General features: G+C 34.9%; 1 protein-coding gene and 2 long non-coding RNA genes across 3 annotated transcripts; all 3 read right to left on the bottom strand.

Annotated features, from left to right (window-relative positions):
* Nucleotides 1–405: 405 nt before the first annotated feature.
* LOC148780441 (uncharacterized) lies at nucleotides 406–2,537 on the bottom strand. The gene is made up of 2 exons (XR_016041512.1): nucleotides 2,401–2,537; nucleotides 406–818 (listed from the first exon to the last, which is right to left on the bottom strand). It is a non-coding gene; the product is annotated as an uncharacterized LOC148780441 (long non-coding RNA).
* Nucleotides 2,538–2,610: 73 nt separating this feature from the next.
* LOC148780440 (uncharacterized) lies at nucleotides 2,611–12,545 on the bottom strand. Its single transcript, XR_016041511.1, has 3 exons — nucleotides 12,299–12,545; nucleotides 3,392–3,471; nucleotides 2,611–3,292 (listed from the first exon to the last, which is right to left on the bottom strand). It is a non-coding gene; the product is annotated as an uncharacterized LOC148780440 (long non-coding RNA).
* Nucleotides 12,546–19,033: 6,488 nt separating this feature from the next.
* On the bottom strand, nucleotides 19,034–20,593 carry LOC18436387 (uncharacterized). The gene has a single exon (XM_006846407.4). It carries the CDS (start codon nucleotides 20,059–20,061, stop codon nucleotides 19,063–19,065), a length of 999 nt encoding a protein of 332 aa, XP_006846470.1. The 5' UTR covers nucleotides 20,062–20,593; the 3' UTR covers nucleotides 19,034–19,062.
* Nucleotides 20,594–26,841: the final 6,248 nt, after the last annotated feature.

Raw genomic sequence — 26,841 nt, 5'->3', positions numbered from 1 at the left:
CTTTAGTGATTTTAACACACCATTTTGTGTTTTTTAAAATATCCATCTCAAAGATGGACCTTCCGAATGAAGGCAACGAAATTCTATGAAAATTGCAGTACAAAGAAGCCGAGATGGACATTTGGAATGAAGGCAACAAAATTCTATGAAAATTGCAGTAAAAAGAAGCCAATAGAAATTCTCATGACTTTGCTTAATGGCACCCTAAGGCCTCATTCAAAAGTCAAGCAAAGTACCCCAAATTTTGGGATAAATAGCTCCCAATTAGGATATGAATATCCAAATGACTTATATTTGATCTTATCTCAGATCTAAGTAAATATTCATCTACCTCTATCTCACTCTATCTCAGATCCAAGTAAATATTCATCTGCCTCTTTCTAAAGACCAAGTAACAATCAACTGCTACTTGTGAATAAATGAGATCTTTAACAATCAACTGCTAAAGTGGGATATTAAACAATCATCTGCTACTTGTGACAATGACATCTTTCTAAATAATGTTCTAAATAATGAGAGAGAGGCAAAACGCCTTTATAAAATCTGCAACTCACACTAATCCAACCATACTTATACACCGACCCTGATACCAATTACTAAAATAATAAGTTTCTAAAACAAAAAATTTGGGATTCGTGGGGGACTCATTCAAAAACCCACTCATTGTCCTTCCTCACTGCACCCTCTTCTTCATGAGAAAAATAATTTTCAATTCCAAATATCTTCTGGACATCTTCCACCTTCCTATCCCTGATGCGATCTGCAACCACCAATCAAGTTTTATCAAGTAAATTCTTCATGTTCAGGTAATTTGCCGCCTGCAAAAACAATACATAGTATATTAATCAATATGGAAGAAATAAGCACCCCCAAGATGCCGAGAGAGGTATCGTTTGTTTAGTGAAGTCAAGAGAATTCACAAAAACTTAGAACGTTCTGCTCAAAAGAGATAGACAAATAGAAAACAACATGGAAAAAACACAAATAACAATTCAAGAAATCTTCTTGAATTAAACTAAGAAAAAACAAGACTAAGTCAGAAAAAATTATTGTAACATATCAACCGCAAGCTGAGAATAACATAGAATATAGAATATAGTAGTAGTTGCAAGGGAGAAAGACATACATGTATGACAAATTCAACTCAATGACTGACTCACCACAAACACCATGACATTATCAAGCTAGCTTATATATATATATATATATATATATATATATATATATATATATATATATATATATATATATATATATATATATATATATATAAGCAATGATCTTATGAGACCCTCCCACACCCATGTGTGTAGGACCCCAAAGGATCACCATTAAATTTGACACAGATCTCTAGAAAAGTCAAGTCCCACACCTATGTGATAACTTTTCTAGAGATCTGTGCCAAATTTAATAGTGATCCTTTGGAGTCTTACACACATGGGTGTGTGAGGGTCTCATAAGATCATTACTCTCTCTCTCTCTCTCTCTCTATAGATATATATATATATATATATATATATATATATATATATATATATCACAAGATCAATATCAATCTCATGGAAAGCTAAAATAGATGGAACGATGAGAAGTTGACATGGCATTGATGGACAAATAATGAAATTTTTTTTGCCAAATACAAAATATAACATATGAGTTCAACATACGGGCACTTTACCAAGAAGCATTGCATGGATAAACACTTGAATTTATATAAAGAATGACTAGCTCCATAAAAGCTTGAATTTATATAAAGAATGATTAGCCCCATAAAATGTTCACAATGTTAGACAAGAAACAAGCAAATATCAAACTAACATGTCAAGAGAGCGAATATCTAAATCTTACAAATAAAAAACAATTAAAAATCGTTTGCAAAGAACTTGTTATAATAATCATCTAGCTCAATAGGAAGTAATCAGAGCTCAAGGAAGAGATACAAGGGAAAGTGAGAGAAAGATGAAGAAATAACATACATCAAAAAGATGAAGAACACAGATTCAGAGCACTTTCCTTGCCCCTTCGTCTTCTTTGACCTTCGAGTGAGAGAGAGAAGAGAAGTTTTACTTTATAGAAAGATGCCTTCAACACACTTTGTGAAGGTGCATAATTCAACCACAAGTACCATTCTTCCAACATGAACATGTACAAACCATCTCAAGAAAATGGATAAAAAATCAAATATCATACTGTTACATATACATATACTTGGGCTCCAAATTTAATCTCTCCACTGTTAATCATGATGCAAAACAAGAATTATTCATCAAATATACAAAGAGCTTATCAAATAAACTAATTGGCCTTGGAAATCAACCCATTCAAACACACATGCACATTGTAAGCAGTAAAAAATCAACACATTCAATAATAACTTGTAATAACTTCAGCACTACTTACATTCACCACTGATGCATCCATATCCCAACCTAAAAAATATATGTCTTTTACAGTTCAAAAGTATATGTCATTCACAAGACATAAGCACAACATTTGTGTATTTTCTCTCTCTCTCTCTCTCTCTCTCTCTCTCTCTCTTTCTAAGATTATAATGGCACACAACGTTTGTATGTTATCTGTTAGGACTTGTGTGCTACATGTCAAGCAACATTCACAATTCATGTATTCATATATCATATATAAAACCAGCCCATTCAAGAATAACCTATAATAGTTTAAACATACATAATTGAAAATGCAAACCCACATTGTGAATGACCAAGAAAATAACCAAATTTCAAAGACAAAACAACATTTGTATCAATTTTGACAAATAATAAAATGATGACGGTGCTATTTCAACATAATAAATAGGCGAAATAACTTCTAGCGACTTAGATAGGACTCCCACAACTGCGTCGCCATGACATCTCGCAGACTGACGCCATCATCATGATCAACTTGTCATTAAGTCAATTGCGAGAAACCATCATCGCTGTCAATTACCAGTTCACTCTCAACCCTCATTCTAAAATGCAATTCTCTTATGCTTTTGGCTCCTCATGTCATCATGATGTAGTTGTGCAATATTGCACATGCAACAACTACATCAACTTGTGTTCGAATGGGATACTACATTTGATTCTTGAGTATGGGAATCTAGCTTTTCAAAGCCCAAATGTCCTCTCCACCACATTTATAAGCGTCGAATGCTGCTTGTTGAATAACTCTTTGTGATTTTGTGGAGCTCGTGGGCCTGAAGTAAATTCGTTTAGATGGTAACGGACTCGTCGCTATAGTCCTATGAAACCACGCATAGTAGGATAGCCACCATCTACAAGGTAGTATTTTCCTGTACCATGTTTGTGCATTGAGTTAATTATACAGTCAAATATTACATCACCAAATATTGTACAAACTGAAGCAACGAAAAATAATGTAATGGAGTTACCCTCAGGCACTGCAGGCCTACTGCATCCATTACTAATTGCATCATCTAGAACTTTAGAATCTGATGTGGATCTTCCCAACCTGCAAGTACATAATAGAAGTGCATGTCGAAACCAACCGCAGTCATAACATTCTGGCTTAGAAAATCGTTTCTCCTTTAGAAACGATTATGCAATCGACTACAAACTCGAGCAGGGATATGAGTACTATCAATAACTTCGACACAATCCTATTAAGACAAATAAATCACCTTTATATATTATTCTCAGTGCATGGAATACTTGACACACGTATACCTTGAAATATGAGTAAAAGCGTAGTGTATCACCAACAATGTGGGCTGGTGTTTCATTGCTTGGTGGTTGTAGGAACAAGGGTTCTAATTCTAAGATTGCTTTTAAAAATCTATGAAAAGAAGTAACCTATGGTTTGCCCAGAATGTTAAAACCGTTTCTAGACTACCCTATTCCACTGATTGTGTGTGACGATGCTTAAAAATATGGCTCTTGTTCATCAATTGCCAAATATCTAGTATCTTTAATGTTTGTCCTCTCCTTTAACAAATTACATAGACTGATAAAAGTACTTTTCTCCATTCGCAACTTGTCAAAGCACTTACGAGGGTGCCTTGATAGTAAATATTGGACATAATTTGCCCCAGTAAAAACTGAAGTATGAACACGCTCCCTCGTCATTTGGGAAGTGATATACCAAAAAGCAATACAACACGCTGTATATGCATCACATAATACTACCACCAACCAACGCCGTCGGGGATCCATAAATTCCACTATCAAATAGCCCCTATAGAAATAAGAACTACAATGATCGCTGGTATATTACCTTGAACCTTCCTAAGTTACACGTATATTTATCTACATACCTTTAAATCAATATCTACCATTTTATTTCACTCATACACTAGAAATCATGGATATAATGCTTTCCAAGACCGAAAATAGTCTTGTAATAACAACACAACAATGAGCGTGAAAGAAAAAACCTGCAAAAACAAAACACAAAAAGCAAATCATCATACAAATGAAAGAAGGCATCATCCACAACGTATACTATCATACAAATGAAAGAAGTTATCATCCACAAAGCAAACCATCATATAAATGAAAGAAGACATCATCCATAAAGCAAACCATCATACAAATGAAAGAACCAATCATCCACAAAGCAAACCATCATAGAAATGAAAGAACCCATCATCCACAATCCAAGCCATCATAGAAATGAAAGTAGCCATCATCTACAAAGCAAACCATCATAGAAATGAAAGAAGCTATCATCCACAAAGCAAACATTAAGTAAATGGCATTAAAATGACATAAACCATCCACATAGAAATAAAAGAAGTAGTCTTTAATCTTAAAATTCAATATAGTCATCTTTAATGTTAAAATTAAACATAGTCAATCAGATATCTATTGAAAATGTTTTATCTCTTCATCCAAGTAAGCCCTTTGTATCATTGGATCCTCCAAATTTAGTAACATCTCCGTCTTTGTAGAATCTTAGAAGATCCTTGCCGCCGTTAGAAGGGCATCATCACCAACTTCACCTACTTTCCACATGCCTGCAACAATCTTACAGGTATCTCTTATAGCCTTGGACAGACCATCCAACACAAGAGTACTGTCGTTACTTGCGGTGTCACATGCCAACATCTTAATGCTTTGGGCCATCTCTGTCATGGCTAAAGACATGACTCGAAGATGGATGGTTGCTTTTTTCGATGATGTGTTCCTATCGGAGTTTGAGGCCGTTTTCTTTTTGATCTAAATGATACTAGGTCATTAGATGTGGATGAGCTACATTCATCAAGGACTTCAATGGGAGGTCATTTGAGATTGTAGTGTTGGGCCTTTCTGGCTCAATTCTAATGCCACCCCCAAATAGATTTGTAAGTTCCATCTGCCGTGCCACCATCGTAGATCTTACTTAGCAATGAATACTCGGGCAAAGTCTTGTTATGATATTTATTTGCCCATTCATTCTCCTGTATATAGAAGACCATAAATTAACTTTAGCGATATTCGTATTGAAACATAGTCAACATTTTAAAAGACTATGCAATTTAGTAAGTACATACCGCTAGAAAATCATTCTAAACAACAACCTCGGCGGTTACTATCCTCCTACTTTCATCCCATCCGAAACCCAGTACAGACATAAGTTTTTTGATATCAAAGTACATTTTCCTAAGGAAATTATGCTTACTTTTTAGCCTACTTGAGGTGTTTATTAACCCATATTTCATTGTCATGGAGTCTACCATACATTTCTATGCACCTGTTTTCAAGCTTCCCCCCTGCCCCGTAGCCCTGGTCTTGATCTCCATAAGTTGAATGAAGAAATCATCTTCTGGTTGTGTCCATTGGAGGTTTCTCTTGCCTCCGATATTCTCATTGAAGTGTGTGGGTCCATTCTATTATAAAAAAACAACGGATCTATTATATTCTATATAATCATTGAATACCACCCATCCAGTGCACATATCATTATGGACTATGATCCAATATATTTTATATAATTACCAATTATTATGGACTATATAATTACATTCATATAATTATATTTAGATTTCATGAACCCATAAGCATTATTAATAAAAAAATAGAAAGGTAACAAAAAGAGTATGGTAGCTACAACATTTATAATTGGAGCTAAGGAAAACTAAGCAAACCCAACAATAAAAAAGTAAATATAAAAAATATTATTCCCATAGTTATCTACTCAGAGAAAAAAACTGCCACAGCAGAGAAACTCCTGTAGCATTTTATCAACAACAAAGAACAAGGGGACACTCTCAAAGAAACTCCTGGAGCATAGTTATATTTCAAAGTTTGTTATCCAAGAGGTTATTAACCATACTATAAGAAAATGGAACTATGGCAACACACAGATAAATGTGCCATTCTCAATTTTGCAATGTGATTGCATAGGCAAGACAACACATGTGACAATAAGCATGTAATTAAAAGCAGTACCCCATTATTGACGAGAAATTAATAAAACAATATAAAACAATGTAGCACACAGTCATGGCTATTCACAAATCACATTATACCAAGTAGAGTGGGACTAAGGAATATCCATCTATCATAAAACTAAAAATGTGAAAGTTGAATCTTATAAATTTCTTGTAACAACATTATAAATTCAACATCAAAATAAATTAAGAGCCTGAACCTTAAGAATTTAATTCAATATTCTTATAAAACATAACATGGAGATGAACAAAATAATGATAACACTAAATAAATAAATCACAATCTAGAAATCACATATTGATAACAGTAATTTCTTGCAACAGCACTATAAATTTAGCACGAAAATAAATTATGAGCCCTAACCCTGTTAATTTAATTCAGCATTCTCAGAAAACATAACACGTAGATGAAAAAAATACTAATAACACTAAATAAAGAAATCACAATCTAGAAAACAAATACTGAGAACAGTAATTTCTTACAAGAACATAAAAGTCAGCACCAAAATAAATTACAAGCCTAACCCTATGAATATAACTCAATATTCTCAGAAAATATAACATAGAGAAGAATAAAATACTGATAACAATATGTAAAAACATCACAATCTAGAGAAAGAGTAAAAAGTAGAAATAAATAAGGTCGATTTAGCATTTTTGTAGAGGATTCGAAGATCTTCAACAACAATAAATAAATAAAACAAAGAAATGAAATGAATATTTCAAAGACGACAGATTTTACAAGCTCTACACAGGTCCCTCTGTTAAGTAATGAAAATGCATGCATTTGAGCAAGAAAATTAAAATTAAATTTAGGGCAACTTTAAGGAATTTTGGTGGAATGAAATATTTATAAACCTATTAATGGGGCTTGATAGGGATAAAAAGTTGGTGGGTTTTGTGTAATTAAATCCTTTGAAAGCAAAATCTTAATAGAGGGTCACACGGTCCCCTTGCTTTGTTTTCTCCAGTAGTTGCCTTGAGGTGAGAGCTCTTTCTCTCTCTATCTCTATTTTTTATGTTAATCATTCAATATCGTATTTTTGTTGCACCAAAGGAAGAACAAGTTTTCCCTTGTTTATTTGGTTATAGAATTTTCCCTTGTTTATTGGGTTATTGAATTTGCGTAGTTATTTAATCAACAAAGAAATCATATGAATTCCTTTTGAATTGTTTTTTTGTGATCAATATGTGGTGATTCAGTCTACAACAATCAAATAATATGGTTTTATGTTTTATTTCAATTCGGGGTGTGATTTTTCCGCACCTCAAACAACAAAAACAAATTTATGTGCTGATTTAAAATTTTTTTTCTTTTTTTTTCCCTTATGCTTTTTCTTCTTCATCAGACCGAAATAATGCTCAATTCATTAGCGGTGACTTTGTTTTTGTAGTGTGACAAAGAAAATATCAATTCCGATAAAATTAGTCACAAATTTAGATTTTTTCATTGTTGTTATGCATTTTTACTGATCTAAAATATTACTTACTCTCTGGTTTTACCAATGAAATTTCCTCTGATTTTCACATTGACAAACCCAATTCCGTAGTTGACCGATTGTTCTTGGAAGTAGAATCACTGTTGTGGAACTTCTTTGCGAGGAGAAGCTAAATCTAGACGAGTACCCTTCGAATAGATTCATTTTTGACAAGGTAAGAATCAACTAAACTGTATTAGTTTCGGCTTAGTTTCTTGTTCATTTTTCTCAACAATTTTTTAAATGAGTTTTTGCTTCTGTAATGTTGCTTTGGTGTGCTTAGATAATTTTTTTCATCAAATTTGAAGGAAAGCCTCGTATTCAGCCTTTAGATAAGGTTTTCTTTGTACAAATCACTTCTTCCTTTTATAGTCAAGGATTCAAGAAAATCTTCATTATCCCATTGAAGAAAATCAAATTCTTTTCATTATCCCATTCAAGAAAATCATTTCATGATCCCTTTAAACTACGTAACACAGAGACAATTTTTTACCATAAATATGAGACAGATTTAGACGGTTGATTTTGAATCGTTCAAATCCAAAAAAAAATGGTGGGCATTGATCCTTTTAAGAATATGATAAGATAGGGTACCAATATTTTGTGTGATATCGGTCATCTCACTAGCTTCAATTATATAAATAATTACCAAAGCCAATTTCCTCATCCCACCCAACATTTTTAGAATCTTTTGCTCCTATCAATAACAGCTCTTTGTATCATAAATTTTTTTATATTATATTATATTTATTTATATTATAAATTTTATAATATATTATTTTTTCTTATAATTGTAAATAAGATTTTTTAAATTAGATGATATTATAAAATATTTTATATTTTATTTGTACAGTAAAATAATTATAAAATATAAAGCTATAAACCAACAACTTCAATTTCAATATATATTATTATAGTTAGTTAAGTTGTAATAATTTTGGATGAGTAAAACAAATTAATAAATGTTTGATACTTTGATGTGATACTAATTTATATAGAAAATTAATTTATTAATCTTATAATATGGAAGTGTTTTCTAATATTTTTAAATTATTTTGATGTAATATTATAATATTATATTACAATTAATAATTATATAGACATCCAGACAGGAAAACAATATCTCAATATGCACCTATTTTTACAAAATAATGAAAGTACATAATGCATCACTCCTAATCTCTTTTAGAAACTAAAAGAACACTATTTTTAGAGATTTATAATGATTTTTTGAAAAAAAATTAAGAGAGAAAAAAATGAAGAAAATTATTAAAAATAAGAATTAGTTGATAGGGCCTACCACCCCTATCCTCCACCACAAGAATTGAAATCGACTTATTCCAAAAAAGAAAGAAGACTAATACTATTGGGCTATTAGTTAATTGGGATTAAAAAAAAAAAAGTACTAGCTCATAGGATATTAAAACAACAAAAAATAATACTAATATTGGTTTATTGAATATTTAAAAAAAACTAATTTATGGGATATTTTAAAAGAGACAAATAACACTAGCTCATACCACTTTATAATTTATTTCAAGTTGCTTTATCACTTATCCCACATTACAAATATGAATTTCTTTATTTATTTTCTTAATTTTATTAAAATATGATTGCAAATTTATGTTATTAAATTTTATATTTCTTTCAACACTGATTAGATTTATTTATTTTCTGTGAGACATATTCTTATTTTTTGAATCATGTTTATTATAGTATTGTAATTAATAATTATACTAATTACAGTGATAATCAAATCTTATAATTTATAAATTATGTAATGTATTATTTTTTGTTATAACTGTAAATTAGATTTTTAAATTAGATGATATTATAAGACAAATTTAAAGTTTATTCTTATTTGTATAGTAAAATGATGATAAAATAATAAAATACAAACCAATAATTCTAATTTCAATGTATAATATTGTATTTAGTTAGGTTTGAATAAATGTTTGATGAGAATCTTCATACAGGGAAAGAACATCTCAATATTCGCATATTGATGTAAAAAAATAAAAGTTATTAATATAATACCCTCATTTCTACATTAATGATGAAAGTACATAATGCATCATTCCTAAATGTCGATTCACCGATTCGGATGAGTTGCCAGTGTTAAAAAAAACGCCGATCTGATCCGGAATCGAATGATCCGGATCGGGTATCGGTTGGGCCGTTCTGGATCCAGCCATAAAACATGATCCGGCCATGTCTGCACAGTAGATCGGTAACATGATGTTACAATTCACCGAATGTGTTGATTATGTCATCATCAAACCGAGTATTGACTTCAAAATTTCAAGAGAAAATGAACACAAAACTGAAATCAAATCAAGACAATTGAAGTGAAAAAAAAAAACACTAAATATTGCCATGCCGCTTTTGAGAAAAAAGAAAAAAAAAAAGAAGCTCACTTCATTAGTTTTACTTTGCTTCTCTTGAGCCCCATTTCCCCATTCTTAACTAAATTGAATTCACTTTCCCTATGCAACTCTACTATCTGAGAGAGAGAAAAAAAACACGTGCAAGTTCTTTTTTGCAGTAGAAATGTAATCCTCAACTTGCTCACCTCGTTTTCCTTTTCTATTCCTCAAATATCTTTTTTTCACCCTTGTTACTAGAAGATAACCTATATGAGACTCAAAGCTCTCAAAAATAAAACATGCCAAAACACAATAAACCCCTAATTTTCATAATCTACCCATGAAAGCACCATCCTGACTTGATTGAGCTCAATCCTTTTTAATTTGGCTTGATCGCTTCAAACTCGTATCTTTTTCTAGAGGATTATCACTCTGCTAAGCCAAATGCTCAGGAATAATACATGCAAGAAAGGCAGATAAAGTTGGGTTTTGTTATACAATATGCTCCAAAAGTAAAGTTTAAATGTGTTCTTTGAAATTTGAAGCAGTAATGAGTAGAATTAACCCTTTTCATGGCGAAGGAACAGAGGTTTGAAGATGAGAATGGATGATAGGTCTATATGAAGGAAGGACGTGCGAGATTATCATAGGCGAAGAAATTCTTAAAGAATCTTCCAAGAGTACTTCTTATTTCATGTTCTCCACCATTAGAGGATCGTTTTGGTTTAGAGAACTGGGCGACAAGAGCATGGTCTCTTTCATATGAGCCATCGGTAAAATGGATATACAAATTTGGGTATTGCTTACATTCAGATTTAGAAACTAAAAAGTTTGTGGGCACTAAGCATTGGAGGGTGAGAAGTAGACTTCTTACTTTGGATAGTTGGAAATATAGTTCACATATATTGCAAATCCAAAAAATATTTTTTGGATTATGTTATGGTGGATTCCTCTTAAAGTTTGGAATCTGGGGGTGTTCCAAAAGTTGGCTAATTTGTGTGATGAATTGCTAGGCATGGATTGGAGCTATTTGAAGGGATCTGATTTATCTTTTGTTGGGGTGAGAATGAACAGAAAGTCCTTTTCACCATTACCAGGGAGGACTTATTGGAGCATATTGTACAAGGAAATTCCTTTGTGAAGGGGTGAAAGTGAACTGAAATTCCTCTGTTTAGGGGTCAAAGGAAATTTTATTATTAATGTTTTGATTGAAGGACCTAAGGTGCTGCGCTCCTCTGTTATGGGGTCAAAGGATCATGGTATTTCAGAAAGAAAGAAAGGGGTTAACAATTAAGAATGGATCACAGTTCATAGTAGAAAGGGTAACAAGGTGAACACAGGACCTCGCGATAAAGTCAGTCACTAGAACCATTGGGAAAGACTAGCCATGCCGCCCAAACCGAAATCAAAAAATTCTATTGTTGCGTAAACACATTGAGCTACTGAGGGTTCAATTATTCCAAGTCAGCCCATTTTAATTCAAATTTCAAATTAAAACAAAGTATGGGACCTAATCAAGAAAAAGTAGTTGAAAGTTTCTTTCTTGCTTCGAATCTATAGGGTCAGTTTCTAATGCTTTAGTCCCTTTAAAAGTTTCTTTTTTTATTTGAAAGTTGACCCCAGTGTTAAATGGAAAGCAGTGATTTCTTCATTTCTTAAAAGCAGTGATCATTCTCTGGAGAATCTGGATGGACAGTGGGTTGTAGATTGTACAGGGACGTGTACGGCAAATGTGAGACAATTAGATGGGGATGGTGGTGGGATGGGACAATGCGTGGAGAACAATATTTTTAGGAAAGAAGCGTTTATGGAAGATATCATAGACAAGGGAGAGAAAGAGAGGCCAATTGCGATTTGGAAGGTGAATACCAGAGAAAAGGTTTCTCAAAATGCTGGGGTTATTGGGAAAGAACAGATGATAAAAAATTTTCCGACAGTGCTCTCGTGGGGAAGTAGAGAAGACGATATTATGCCCTTGGTCAAGTTCTTGTTAAGTTTTGATAAAAGAAGCATGGTGAAATTTATTCCCTATTGGTGTGCAAAGATGCCAGAAAGACGTTTACCATTTAAGAAGGCGGCTCATAAGAAACATTTGTTGGAGGAGCCTAGAATTCCACAGGAGTAGCATGGCATGTCGATTTTTGCTCTTGATCTGGTCATTTATCCCATCCTCGGAGTCTTTCGGTTTTCAAATGGAGGATTGGCTAGAGGGGGAAGTCGACTTAATTCCACCACTGAATGTTATTCCACCTTCTATTGGCGAGGGATCAAATGTCTTGAATGCTCAAGATAAGGAGGATGATGTGGTTGATTATATGGAAATGTTTGGGTCGATGGGGGTATCTTTTATTGCTCCTATACCAGTAGTATCGAAAGTGCTTGTGAAACGAGTTAAGGTGGCTTAGAGCCAGGAGGACTTAGGAGTTCCTGAAGCAACAACATATAAGAAGAAAGCAAAGGTCAATGGGAAAGCTCCTGCTCAACCAACTCATTCGTTGTCAATAATTGCTGTTAGGATGTTGATTGGTAAAGGAGAAAGCATCTTCCTATGGAACAAAGAGAATGTAATTGAAGTGGAAGACGAAGAAAGATTCTGCCGGTGGTGAATTCATCGCCAGGGTCGGCCAAACTTCAAATGTCAATGAAATCCTTCTCTAAAATGTGCCAGGCATAGAGATTGAGTGCAGGAAAAAGACGGTCCAATTTTTAATAAAAAAGCATAGGTTAGAATTGTTTATGCTACAAGAAACAAATCTCCTTGGTCCATCTTTGAGGTATGTTAATAAAATTTGGAGTAGGAGCTCTGTTAATTTTCTTGGTATTGACACAATAGGGTCTTCTGGGGGTACATAGCTGATCAACTGCTTCCCCGCAGTTGTCCACCCCTTGCTCGCCCCTCGCATGAGCACCGGTGCCCATGCAGTGTGTTCGTGGATAAAGCATGCGGTGAGGTATGATGGCTAACCAATGTATATTATGAGGTAGTACTTACCTTAGATGTAGGTTAGATTCGGACACGTCTGGGCACTTCTTCCTCTGGGCACTTCTCCCTCTTAGATCCCCACATAGAGTTACCACAGAAAGCCCTTCGACATCGCTCGGTGGACATGGTTTGACTCGACTTCTTCTCACTCCTCGTCATGTCGGTGTCCCATAAGTCATGTGCTCACGATGGTTGATGTGTCCTATGTGCTTTTAAGGTTTGGCTCGGGATTAGGTTGAGTTTGGTTTGGGTTTGTTCGGCTTGGGGTGTGTTTGGTTCATGTTTCGTTCGGCTTGGGGTGTGCTTGGTTCAGGTTTGGGTCGGCTTGGTATGTGTCCGTGGCTATGATAGAGTGAGTGGGACGTGTGGGTCAAAGGCGATTGGATGGGTTAAGGTGCCTAAGGTTAGGAAATGGGTTCGCTCAGTTTAGGAGTAGACTAGGCTAGTGGGTAGGGACAGAGTCGACCTGAATCTGATGGAATTCCGACAGCACCTCCCCTAGGGGCATAGATGACAAGAAACATTGCTTCGCAAATAGACGAAGCACCCCCAGAGGAATCCGAAGTCATAGTCCTTCGGGTCAAACCCTCCTAGGGTCCGCATTGGAAGAACCCTTTTAAAAGCTAGCCTAAGCTAAGTGGCTTGGGTGAATGTACGGAGTATACTTTGGTGCAATGTAGAGAGTAGGGTAAGGTGTAAGATAAGGAGTATGATAGGATATAGGCTAGGGAGTATGATTATGGTGGGGACTAGGGAGTGTGGTAGGTATGGACTAGGATGGAATGTATAGTTAGGTATGGGGTATGTGGTATGGTGTAGGTTAAAGTATAGGGTGTGGAGTAGGATAGGATGTGGGCTAGGTAGTTCGGTTAAGGAAGTGTGGTTAGGTTAGGATTTAGGAGACCCTTGATTAAGTACAGAGACTTAACCAAGGTAGGTTAAAGTTTGGTTATGCTAACTAAGGGTAAGTAACTTAGGGTAAGGGGCTGAGGGATAAAACTCTTTTCTAAAATATTTTTCTCATTTTTTCAAAGTAATAGAGATTCATTAATACTCAAGGCAAAAATAGGTCTTTTGTCCTTTTTTTCAAGTTACATCCTAGTATAAGAAGAATGGAAGCATGTGAAGATCTAGTCAAAGAGACCTCCATTAAAGCTCCAATTGAACTTGATCTCAAGCCTAGATGAAACCCTAGCTCCATGGCTGTTTAATTCATCGAAAATATCATCATTGAGCCCATCCTTGAAGCTTTCTTGATGGCTGTAAATCCACAATTATAATAAGTTATGATGATCTAATCTAATCTCATGTTGATTCATAAAACCTTGTACTTAAGTAGGTCCTTGAGGTTGATGATTTGATTCTCAATTGTTTGATCCAAGTTATGGAGATTGTTTATAGTATTTTAATGAGATTTAGTTGGTTTAATTTCTTTGCAATATTTTGATCTAAATCGGCCAATTGATTCACTCTCTTGTTGATCATTTTGGTGAGATTTTGAAAGTAGAATTTACATAAACTCCATACTCATAGTATTGGATTTCTCACCAAATTGAGAGTAATTTGTGCCTCTTTTTCTCTCATATTTTCCCTTGATTTTGAGTCCAAATGGGTAAGCCCTCTCATTTATTGAAATGTTCCATGAAAGAATAGAGAATATGATGTTTAAGGCATATGATTATGCCATTGGAAGTCCTCCCATGGTGCTTAGCTAAGACCTAAGGCCGTAATCCGGGAAAAATGTGCTCTATGATCAGCTTCCCATGATCAAATTCTATGCACACAAACAATTCCTATATTTGGTGGAGGAGGAGGTTGAATATGAAGTGTATGATGCAATTCTAAAATTGTTTATCATTTGAAAATGTTTTGCATATTGTTGTATCTTGTAATCGCATGAGTTTAAGCAATCTCCTTAATGTATATTATGTATTGGACTAAGACAAGGAACCAATCAGAGTCTTATTGTTATTTTAAAAATGTATTTGAGGCCAAGTTTAGTGGCTGGAGTTGATATAATGATGTAAAGCTTGATGTAATTGAGTTACGATGTATTAAAATGAAGACAAATTTTATATTGTATCACTTGAATTTGCTACTTATATGTGTAGTAGAGTGTGGAATCCAAGCTTTAGGTGACCCCTATTGTATAAATTGAAAAAGCAATCTACGAAATAAGAAAGAAAAACAAACACAAAAGAAAGAGATAATTAACCACAACACAAAGATATATGTGGTTCGGTTATATGGCTACGTCCAAAGGGAGATGAGAGATTCTTTACTGGCAATGGAGAATAAGGTTACAATGACTCTTTTCCTCACCCCTCTCTTTGTTTCCGTATTACAGAGAAATCTCCTTTGTTCCTTAACCTTAAAAGAACCCCCCATCGCAACAATATATATAATCTCAGGCAGATAGTATAAATTACCGAAATACCCTATATACGGATACATAAATTTTCTTTCGGACTCTTAAAGGCCCTCCGGAGTCATCCCTTTGATTCCACCTTGGCAGATCTATTTCCTCATAATGCAATACATCAATCCTCAACACCTATTTGAATAAGACATTCCATATTTCTTGGCCCTCTCCTCTCATCCCTAGGGTCTGACAAGATGTTTGGTCTCCAGACCACCTAGCATCTTCTTTGTCTCTGCCTTCTATAGCATTATGCAAATGTCCTCTCCCTCATACACTTCTCATCCCTCCATTACACCTAAAGCTTGGTTCCTGCTTATTCCATCCCAAGACTTAAGTGTTCACTTGGATCACCATATCTGAAAGAGCCCTTAGTATCGACAAACTCCGAAGAAGAGGTCTACAATTACCCAACAGATGTATCATATGTACTGTTTAGAAAGAGATCAATGCCCATCTTTTTATCCATTGTGACATTGAAAGCACATTGTGGGGAACTTACTACATTTGTTTTGTTGGTTATGGGTGGCCCCACATTTGATCCGTCAACTTTTCTAGTCCTCTCTTTGGCGCGCCTCAGTTGATGCCACTCTTTGGGTTGTTGAAGCACAACAACAAGGCATTTCACAGACATAAGGCAGCCATTGAAGCCCTTTTAGATAAAGTGAAATCAGTAGTTATCTTCCACGCAAAGAATAACAAGTTTTTCTAACAGTACTCCCTATCTTATTTCCTTAATTGGAGCAATCTGTTGAACCTCATAATTGCTTGCTACTCGTTCTGAAGGCCATCTGAGCAGGGCCAGATAAAGCTCAATTTTGATGGTTGCTCCTTCGGCAACCCAGGTTCCTCAGCAATAAGGGGCTTTTTCAGAGATACAAACATCGTTGCCCTCTTTTCCTTCTTCTCCCACTTCATTAGACACACGACTAACATTTTTGAAGGCTTAGCCCTTTTTGTAGGGGGATTGTCTACAAAGAGAGTATTTATCTTTTGTACATAGAGGTCACAATCATTCATATCTCTTAAATTTCAAAATGGTTGGTTGTAAGATTGTCATTGAATAGAGACAAAGTTCCAAAAAAAAATTCTCGGACTTCGTGACTCACCTCAAGCTATCTAACTTGACATCTAATGAGTGAGAATGATTGTGACATCAATGTACAAAAGATAAATGTTATCTTTATAGACAATTCCTTTTGTAGGACTTGGCAACTTCAACTCCTCCAGGGGCCTCACTTTGATAATCGGAGGTCTCTCTAAAAATCTTATAGCGTAGCCCTTTAGATCCTTCTTCTATTGTTGGAGCTTGGACCGCATCTTTGATGGAATTTTCCACCTTTGTAGGGGTATTCATGTTGTTTGGCAACATATTTGTAGCGAAGCCGATGTTGTAGCCGATGACATGATACAGCAGAACACACTAGGCACTTTTGGGCGCATTTTTTAGCACCAAACCCCCGCTTTTGTATTTCCTTACTAGCAGTCATTTTAAATTGTAAAAAATTTTTTGAACCCGTAAAGCATTTTTGTACTCGAGCACCCAGAGTTTCGGTGGCTCAACATTTTAAAAAAAAAAAACCGCTTATCTAAAAAATTGGTCAACTCCAAAAGAACTACCACAACCACTTGGTTAAAAGCTCATGGGAGGGTAGATATTTTTCTTCTTTCTTTCTTTCCCATCATCAGGGAAGTTAGGAATTCTTTTCATACATTATTATAACTTGAGGGTGTCTCACTGTCTCAATGAATGTGTCATATTCAGGTTATTTATGTCTTACAAACTTATCATTAGTTTGGTTTTATCAAATTCTATCTCATTTGTGAAAGTATATTGCGATCACGGGAATCCTCATGACTATGTGATCATGGGGATCCTCAGGGTCGAATTGATGATTGGATGGTGAAGACTGGGGCGTCCATAAAAAGAACATCATGCTCAGGTAGATTCTCTTATCTAAATTGCCATCCACAGAGGATCACCATGAATAACACATTTCCTATGGTCGCGAAGATTATATTCATACTTTTCCTCCTCATTTTGGGTGTTTCTTTATCATGTCCTCCTTTGAGATATATGATCTGTATATGTTACATATTATTCATTATAATCTTATATTTCTTGTACACACGGTAAAGCGATGTATCGACGTCAATCTATTTTTCTTTTTGGTATTTGACATTGTACCAAGCAGCGTTTTGAGACTTGGCCGAGGTAACTCGGACCCGACCCCCGACCCGTTGACGTATTATTCTTCTTTAATAATTTTAAAGTTTAAGAATTCTCTCTCCGTCCTCTCTCTTTATGGTAACTTTAAAATTTCCAGCCAGACCCAACCCGCTGCCACCCCTAGCATCCTCTCTCTCCAGTCCCACTCTCTCCTTCCTCCAGTAGTGAGAGGCTAGCTAGGTGGATGATGTTTTAAGCTTTATTTTTTTTAAGGGAGTTGTTTATAAAGGGCTGAGGCCCCAAATAATCAAAGTAAGGCACATTTTTAAATAGTGTCGAAATATATTTTTCGGAACTGAAATATTTGTGATGGCTTGAAACTTTATTTGTATATCTAATTATGAAATTTAAAGCTTCAAACATAGTACAGATTGAACAAATCTATAAATACTTGAAAAATATTGAAAATTGACGGTCCAGAAATACATTACAAGATGCACTCTTTTCAAGACTTGAAATCCAATTTTTTTTCATGCCGAGATGCTCGATTTGAGGATTTTGAGCATCGAGTTTTGGGCGAGTTACTTGTAAGTCATATTTTATAATTTAATTATATTAATACCTCAAATCTAAATCAAATATGTTAAAGTATTATTTTGATTTTTTTTTGTTTTTTTGGGGGAGTGGCCTCCACAAGAGTGAATCTCAAGACAAGTCTATTTATAGCGGGAGCAATAACCAACGCACCAATTTGGGGCTTAATATTAAAAAGTGGCGCTTGTATTCTAATTGGCTTTAATCTTCATTTTCTTAAAAAAAAAATTGAGTTAGACTCTGGCGAGTTATTCGTACTCGCCCAAATAAATAGCCTCGGCCAGGGCCGAATACCTTGGCCAAGTTGATTTTCTCAACACCTGTATTTAGAGTTAACTTTGAAAAGAAAGGGAGAAACATACTGGAGAAGGACAATAGAAAAGGGATAGAAAAGGATAGTGAAAAAGGGGCAGATTCTTTGGTCACACATTTGATGAATGCTGCTAAAGGTTCAATCTGAGCAATTTATTTTTCATAACTTATTTCAAATTTACCGACTGTCATCGATTTTAGGAGTTTGCTGTGTTAATTTGAGCTACCATTTCTCTATTAATTACAAATTATCATTGTCATAACTTGAATACTGTAAAGATCATCATTGTTTGTGACCGTACATAAATGTAAACATTGTGTGATGGCAAAGTAGGGAAGAATTGTTTATTTATGCATTCAAATAGAAAATCACAGGAGGTTTAAGGCTTGAATCCATCGTTTTTTTCACTAAGAGAACCTCGTTCATGGCGGCCAACAAATTACATGTTCTCTTCAATATAAGCAGAAAATTCAATCCACAAAGCCCTCCAAAGATCACCTTCTCCACAAGGTTCCCACCTCGCATTGAAATCACCAGTAGAGTAACAGAGTCAGCTAAAGAAGAAAACCAACTCAATCCCTCTAAAGCTAGCTTGATTCTCAAACTCACTTTATCTCTCTTTTCGAACAATTTGCAAGCCAACCTCCAAAACAACACCATTACAACACAGAGCATAGTGGTCGACCATCCTCTATAATAAGAACCCGAAATCCCTCCGGCCACAAGAACCTTCTTCCTGCAAACACATGACCCACACTCTCCGGAAAGAGTCGAGAAAACTAGAGCTTCGAAACCGGTGTAGTAAGGGAGTACCACCGAGTCTACATATATTCCGGCGTGAAGGATGCCGGACACCGACGACACATCAAGAAACAGAGACTTGACTGATTTGATTTCCGGGCTCTCGAATGCTAGCGCAGACACTTGGACCAGTTGTTGAAGCGCAGGTGCCAAGCTAGAGAGAGGAAATAAGGTGTTGATTCTTTGGCCCTTTGCAAGGGCAAGGAGGATGAGAGGGAGACACAGTGGGCCAGAAGGCAACCAAAACCTCTTTCTTGGAGGATTATAACTAACCCCCCCCACGATGTACCCTGTGATTTCTAGAGATGCAAGACCTATGGTGATGAGGAAACATGTTGTGGTGAGAGAAAGTACTGAGAGGTCTATAATGGGTGGGTAGTTTCCTGGGTAGATGCTATCACAGAAGTAATGGTAAGGGCAGTTGATGGGGTCTGTGGTCTCTTCTGCTTGCCATCTGGTGCACTTGAAGAATGCAGTCTTGACAGTATCGAGCGCCCATTCGGGCTGAAAGTCTGGGTTTGTTGGTTGCAGTAGCAACCTGTTCATTGTTTCTGGCTTGGGTTCTAAATCTTTCTTTCAATAGCCAGATTAATTTCATAGAACGTAGAGGTAGGATGGGCAGTTGATAAGATCTAGTATGGAGGACAATAGTTTGAGTCCACAGCTCTCTTAAGGTTACCTCATTTGGGAAAGAGGATCAAATCAGCCCTTGCGAACAGCAAAATGTTGGGGGTTTTCCTTGATGTTCCAAATTATCAGATGTCTTCAGAGAGAGAGAGAGTTGGGTGAATCTTGTTGAGGCTTATATGCCACATTACGAGTGGTATTTTGTTTATGAAAGAAGAATCATTATTTGAGAGAGAGAGTTTTGCAGGTGGGCTGTTGATGTCTGAGTAAGAGGCAAGGGTAGGGAACTTGGTTTCTAAGATTTTTATGAAAGAGGCAGTTGGGGAGGGAGGTATCATGTCCGTTGAAGCGGTTGGTATGTGAGTGTGATGTCCCAATTGTTGGTTGAGAAGCTTTGCTCATGGGGGAGCATGTGTACTGGGAGAATGTTTTTAAATCGATAAATATATCAAAATAACGCGCGAGTTATTTGCCAATCAATTTAATCTAAACTAAAATTTTGGAAATTCATAGAAGAGAAAACGTTTTCTTAGGACTCGTCTTGGCTAGGCCTGGCCAAGGCGAGTAACTCGATAAGTTGAGTCTAGCACTGGGTCTTTTGGCCCTAAAAAGAAAAATAAGAAACAAAAATAAAAAATAAATAGAAAACAAAAAACATGTAGTAAAAGCAAACTAAACATAAAGCAACTTTAAAAAGTTAAAACTAAGTTTAGAAATATAGAGGAAAATGGATTTAAAAAAGGGAAAATTTTATATAAAACCTAGGCTCTAAACAATCAAATCAGAGCCTACCTCAAAATTTTCACATGAAGATGTTGTTTTGATGCTCAAATATCATCATATTGATCATCTCCACATCAAGATGCATGGATATGAGAACAAAAATGGATTTCAAAGTATAGAAATAGTGCATCTTATCTTGTAGCACATTTGTGGATCATCAATTTTCAATATGTTTAAGTTTTCATAGATATACTCGATCTACACTATTTTTGAAGCTTAAATTTATAACTAAAGATGAAAATATAATTTAAGGCTATCACATAACCTTCTAGCATTAAAACCATATTTCTCGACACTATTTATAAGTGGCGTCTAATTTGATTGTTTAGAGCTTTGGATCTATATAAACCGCCCCTTTAAGAAATACAAGTTTACAATATGGGACATTTAAAAAAGGGAAATTTTTATACAGGTTGACGCCCTAAACAATCAAATTAAGGTGCACCTCAAACTTTCACTAGAAAAAATTATTTCGATGTAAAAACCCTTAAATTTGATCATCTCGACCTTGAGATACATAGACATAAAACAAATGGACTTCAAGTATTGGAAATAGTACATCTTGTAATGCATTATCTAGGCCATCAATTTTCAAGTGCTCATAGATCTGCTTGATCTATATTATTTTTGAAGCTTTAATATTTATAATTAGAGATAAAATTAAAACTTCAAGCCATCATAAAGATTTTCGGTATTGAAACCACATCTTTCACTGCTCTTTGAAGGTGCATCTTGTTTTGATTGTTTAAAGCCCCAACCTTAGACAAACCACACCTTTTAAAAATTCCAGAAAATAGGAAAACATAAAAATAATAATCATAGCAAAAAAAAAAAAAAAACACTCACCAATCTTTGCCAAAATATATCCAAATTATATGCAAAATGTTCATAAAACAATCCAATAAATTTTGAAGTCTATTTTTAGGATTTTTTTATGTCCCCTTGTTGTGCATCCAACTCGGGGCCCGAGTCCAAATGGACTCGGGTGAGTCATGGTACACTAGTTTCAGCTGTATCCAATTGTTTTGAGACTGCATCAGTGTCGCAACGGACCTAGGTTTCCATACTTTGATGGGTAATATATCTATGAAATTATCTATGGCAAGGAGTTATTTGAGTTTCAAGGTAAAAAAGATGATATGTAACTATTTAGGGACCAGCCTCATAAAAGAAGGGCAAGATTTTTATGTTTCCCCTACAAGCTTTCTACGTTTCCTCTACAGCGTAAAATTTCTATTTTTCCCTTTATCCAACCGTCCATTCTGAATAGAGGGCTAAGATTGCCCCAATCACCATGTCTCTACACTGTTTTATTTTCAATTTTTTTTCTATAAACTATTTTGACATCAAATTTTGGACTTCCATTCCTCTATTAAACTTACACTACCAAAAAATATAAAAAAAAATATTTTTAATAAAATAAAATGACCAAAATACCTTTAAAAAATTCAAGGGGTATTTTGGTTATTATATTTTATCAAAAATTAATTTTAATATTTTTTATAGGTGCGCCCCAATGAGAAGATGACACGTACCAAATTTCATATTCATTCAATTTGTATAAAAAAAACTAAAAAAAAAATACTTTGAGACGTCGGATCTAAGATCAAATGGTGAGTAGCTCTCTTGATCAAAATTGGACGGCTAGATGGTAAGGGGAGGATATAACTTCTATGCTGTAGGGGAAACATAGAAACCTTTCCCATAAAAGAAAAGATAAAAGTTTACATAAGGTGTCAATCTTACGTAAAAAAATCATCTACAAAGGTTGTTTCATCATTAGAAAATTTCCTGATTAATCATCTTGACCTCTATACATATGGATACGAAATAAAAAATGAATTTCAAGTCTTAAAAATAGTATTTTTTAACATATTATCTAGACCCGTCTATTTTCAAGATTTTCGAATGCTCATAGATCTGCAAGATTTGTACCAATTTCGGAGCTTTTAATTCATTATAGGGATGAAAAATAGATTTGTAAAGCCATGATAAGAGTTTTGGCACTGAAATACTTCTTTTAATGAGATTTTGAGGTACGTCCCATCGTGATTATTTAAGGTTGACACACCTTACCCTAAAAGAAAATATGGCCTCATCTTGGAATTTAAACATGCAAAAATTATTCATTTTCAAATATCATGGTGTGTTTCCGAGGTGGATCTCAAAATTTTAGATACAACAAGTATTTTTAAGGTCTTTTATCCGGAGAAAGTATACATTCACTCCCGACGAAGCACTTTATTTGAGCTCTTGAATCATAGTTTAGCGGGTCCCATGTTCAACACTGTACATCAATTTGATTGGATGTTCATGACCCCTAACACTACAGTATTTTGAGAAGTCTCAAGATATTATCTTTCAGGTGGACATTCGAAACGCAGGTATTCCAATGCAATTTCAGTGTGCATCATGGTATACTCTGCCTCAAAATTTACCTAATCAAACAGTCTAAAGACCTCACAATTAATAGCGCCAAACTTTGCATTAAACTTGGAGAAGATAGATGATATGAATCTTTTGAAATTTAATGATCCTATTGTGGACTCTTATAGAAAACTTATCATGTTATTCTATGAGAAATGAATAATTTAATATTATACTATTATTTTTATTTAATTTAAAATAGTATGATTTTGAGATGGAATAGTTGCAAATAGTAGAAAGCTTAGATAAACCGTAAGGACCACACCACCTTGGTGTGCCATAGGACATACTACACTATAGTTATGTCCGGACCATAACCCAGTTTAGAATATCCCTTAGAATCCCTAAGATTCTATAAAAGTCTGTTTTAGGAGATCTTAAACCGAAAATAACATTTTTATAAGTAAGATGGAAGGATGATATGATGACACTGCCAAACTTCATAAATCGTGGACCATAGCAAGATTTAACCATTAAAATCACAATCATGAATAAATCTATACTAAATTGAGTCACTTGCACGTCGCATTGGGAATTGGGGTGCGCCGTACATCGGATCTGTGTCGAAACATGTGGCACGAACAAGTGTCAGCTCTTGATTGGTCTAGACAACCACCTTCCACATTTCTAAGTCATTTTTGTCTATAAAAACATTCATTTTCAACCCCTACAAGGAGGGCCAAATATTTTCGAGAAAACCCTAATTCTCTTGTTTAGCCTAACCTTAACCCTAGTCCTAGTAAACCATAGACTAAGAGCCTAAAAAACCCTATTTTTCCAGTAGCCATAGACACCTATTTCAGAGAGAAAAACTTCATCTTTTCAACTTAAGACATTAAATCTTTAGAATCCTAGGTCCCTCTTAAACCCACTTCATTAACAGATCAAAACCAGTTATTTATTTCATCAGAGGGAGTTTATTCAATCAATCTAAGCCTGATCAAGGCCTCTACTCCGAGTGCCAGGCTGCGAGGCCCTGGTCAGTTTGTAAATTTCATTACTTTTCTTCATTTTGATCTTTTAGTTTTATTTTACTATGTTTACGCGTGAACTTAGACCAATCTCTAAGCGAGATCAACCCAAATTTCTTGTGAAACAAATTAAAATTGTAAATCAATAGAGAGAGTGGAGGTCACTCAAATTATAGATTTAGAAGCATCGTAGATCTTGCAAAACTAGTTCTCCTCTAAATCTATTGGTAGTGCTAGCTCTAGAATATGCTTATTGGATTTTAAAAAGCCTCTAATTCTTAACTAATTTATCTAAGAATGAAAATAAACTAAAAAATTATAGAATATAATTTAAAATTGGCGAATTTATGAAGTAAAAGAAATAGGGAGAGAACTACTTACCTTGGGAACCTGAAACACAGAGTTTCGAGCTCCGATCAGGTTGCCCTTTGGCCACCATCTCTTATTTTGAACACCTTTGCAACTGTATTTCCTAGATTTTGGGTTGATTTTCCCTAGATTTGGTGATTCTAGGGCGTGAAGAAGGCATAGGGATCCTATGTGTAGATTTCCCTAATTATTTCTAAGGAAGGTTGATGGATTTCTGCTTTTTTTTTAGGTTTTTACAATTTCCACGAATTTTGGGGATTGTTTGAGATGTTGAGTATTTTTCCTAAATTTTATAGGAATTTCTAGGCTACTTTTCTAATATTTTGGGCTATTTTCCTAATTTTTGGATTTTTTGGAATTTCTAAATATTTTCTAGGGATTTTTAGATTAATTTTACAGGGATTTAGAGGGGCCATTTATGGAATTTAGTAAGGGTTAGGGTTGAAAATAATTGAACTAATCTCCAATTCCCAATTTGATTAGGAATAAGTGGTTTTTAGGAATTTTTCATAGTATTCTAGCTAAAACAAACTTAGAATTCTTAGTCAAAATAGGATTTTGAGAGAGTAGACTGTCTCGGGGCCCATTGGGCCAAACGACACATGGCATTGCGTGGTCCGTGGGCAACACGGAGTGGGTCGTGCCGAGGTAATTTGGTAATTTTCATTAAAGAACCCTGTCGAGGTCCTAACTTTTTAATAGCAAGTCTGATTTCGATCATTCTTGATCTGTTGGAAAGTTTTCAGGTTCTACTATGGCTTGGGATAATTTTTGGATAGTTTTGGGACAATCCTACTGGGTCAATGTTCACTATGATTTACTAGAGTTATTATGGTCCTTAGGCTTCAGAATTAGGGTTTCTAGGAATTCCCCTAGCCAGAATTTTTAAGGGATTTTTACAGTTTCACCTCTTTGGCATTCACTTGGGATGTTAAGTGAATGCAAAGAAATAGATACATTTCATCTGTAAGACATCAAACTTGCATTGTATTAAGGATGAACACCCAACACTTTCTAGGAAGGTGGTACACCGATAGATACATATCATCTGTAAGACATCAAACTTGCACTGTATTATCTTTGGAGTCGTGGCATTAAGAGATCTCTAGCAATCAGGATCCAAAATGATAGTCAATTTGAACTATGCTAACTTTAAGACAGTGACTTCTCCGTGCTGAGGTCACCCCAATACTACCTAGGACGCCAGTGTACTCATCTTTGGCTTTAGACCTTTTGCTTTCAGGTATGATTTTCAATTGAATGGGAAAATTGAATTTAAGAATAAATCACTTATAGTGAATTTCTGGCTAATTGAACTTTTATTTTCCCTTGATTCGAATTTTTTAGGATCCACAGGTTTAGGTGGAGAATTTAGGAACCTATGGGTCGATCTTCCTAATGGGATTCCAGCTTAGCATTTAGGATCTTGTGGGGGCAGAAATATCATATTTTAGCCTTTTTGAAACTCCTTCATTTTTAGAACCATTTTAGAAAGTTTTTAAAACGAAAAGAATTTTTTTAAAAACATATGCAGGGTTTTAGGCTACGATTTTAACCAAAGAAATTAAGATTTTTGAAAAACTCACAAACAGAGGGAGAGAATTTTGCAAATAGGGAGAAATTAAAAAAAATTCTTTTATTAGTTAGCCTTTTAAGTTCATGCAACCATGGATCACTCTAAGCAGTTTCATGCCATGTAGTGATAGACAAATCTTTGGTACCTATCCCGGATCTTTTACATTGCACGGGTTTGACATTGAATAGAGATAATAGCGTTCCCAATCTTTTATCATTCATACATATTAGACATCTTCCTGTCTCAGCTCATTTACATCATACTAGTTTGATGTTTGACTGTATTTGATTGATTTCCATACTATTTTACATCACACAGGTTAGACTTTTTTAAATATGATTTTCCACATCTTTTTACGTAATATGGAAAAGACGTTTTCTGAACTGACTTGGAGATTTTGGTGAGTAGTTTCAACTTGTGCCTCTATGGAGCTCTAGACTCTATGATTTTGAACTTTGGAGATGATTGGTGAAGGATTGATGATCCTTTTGTTTGGAATGTGCTAGGCAGGCCTGACGAGTCATCTCCTGTGGAATTTCTCATGACCATCCCGTACCACATTCAGGATTTCTC

Source organism: Amborella trichopoda, chromosome 9, assembly GCF_054954075.1.
Source record: "Amborella trichopoda isolate Santa Cruz 75 chromosome 9, AtrichopodaSantaCruz75HAP2 v2.0, whole genome shotgun sequence".
Classification (NCBI taxonomy): Eukaryota; Viridiplantae; Streptophyta; class Magnoliopsida; order Amborellales; family Amborellaceae; genus Amborella; species Amborella trichopoda.
Note: the sequence above shows the minus strand (reverse complement) of the source record. Positions and strands in the feature narration are given on the sequence as shown.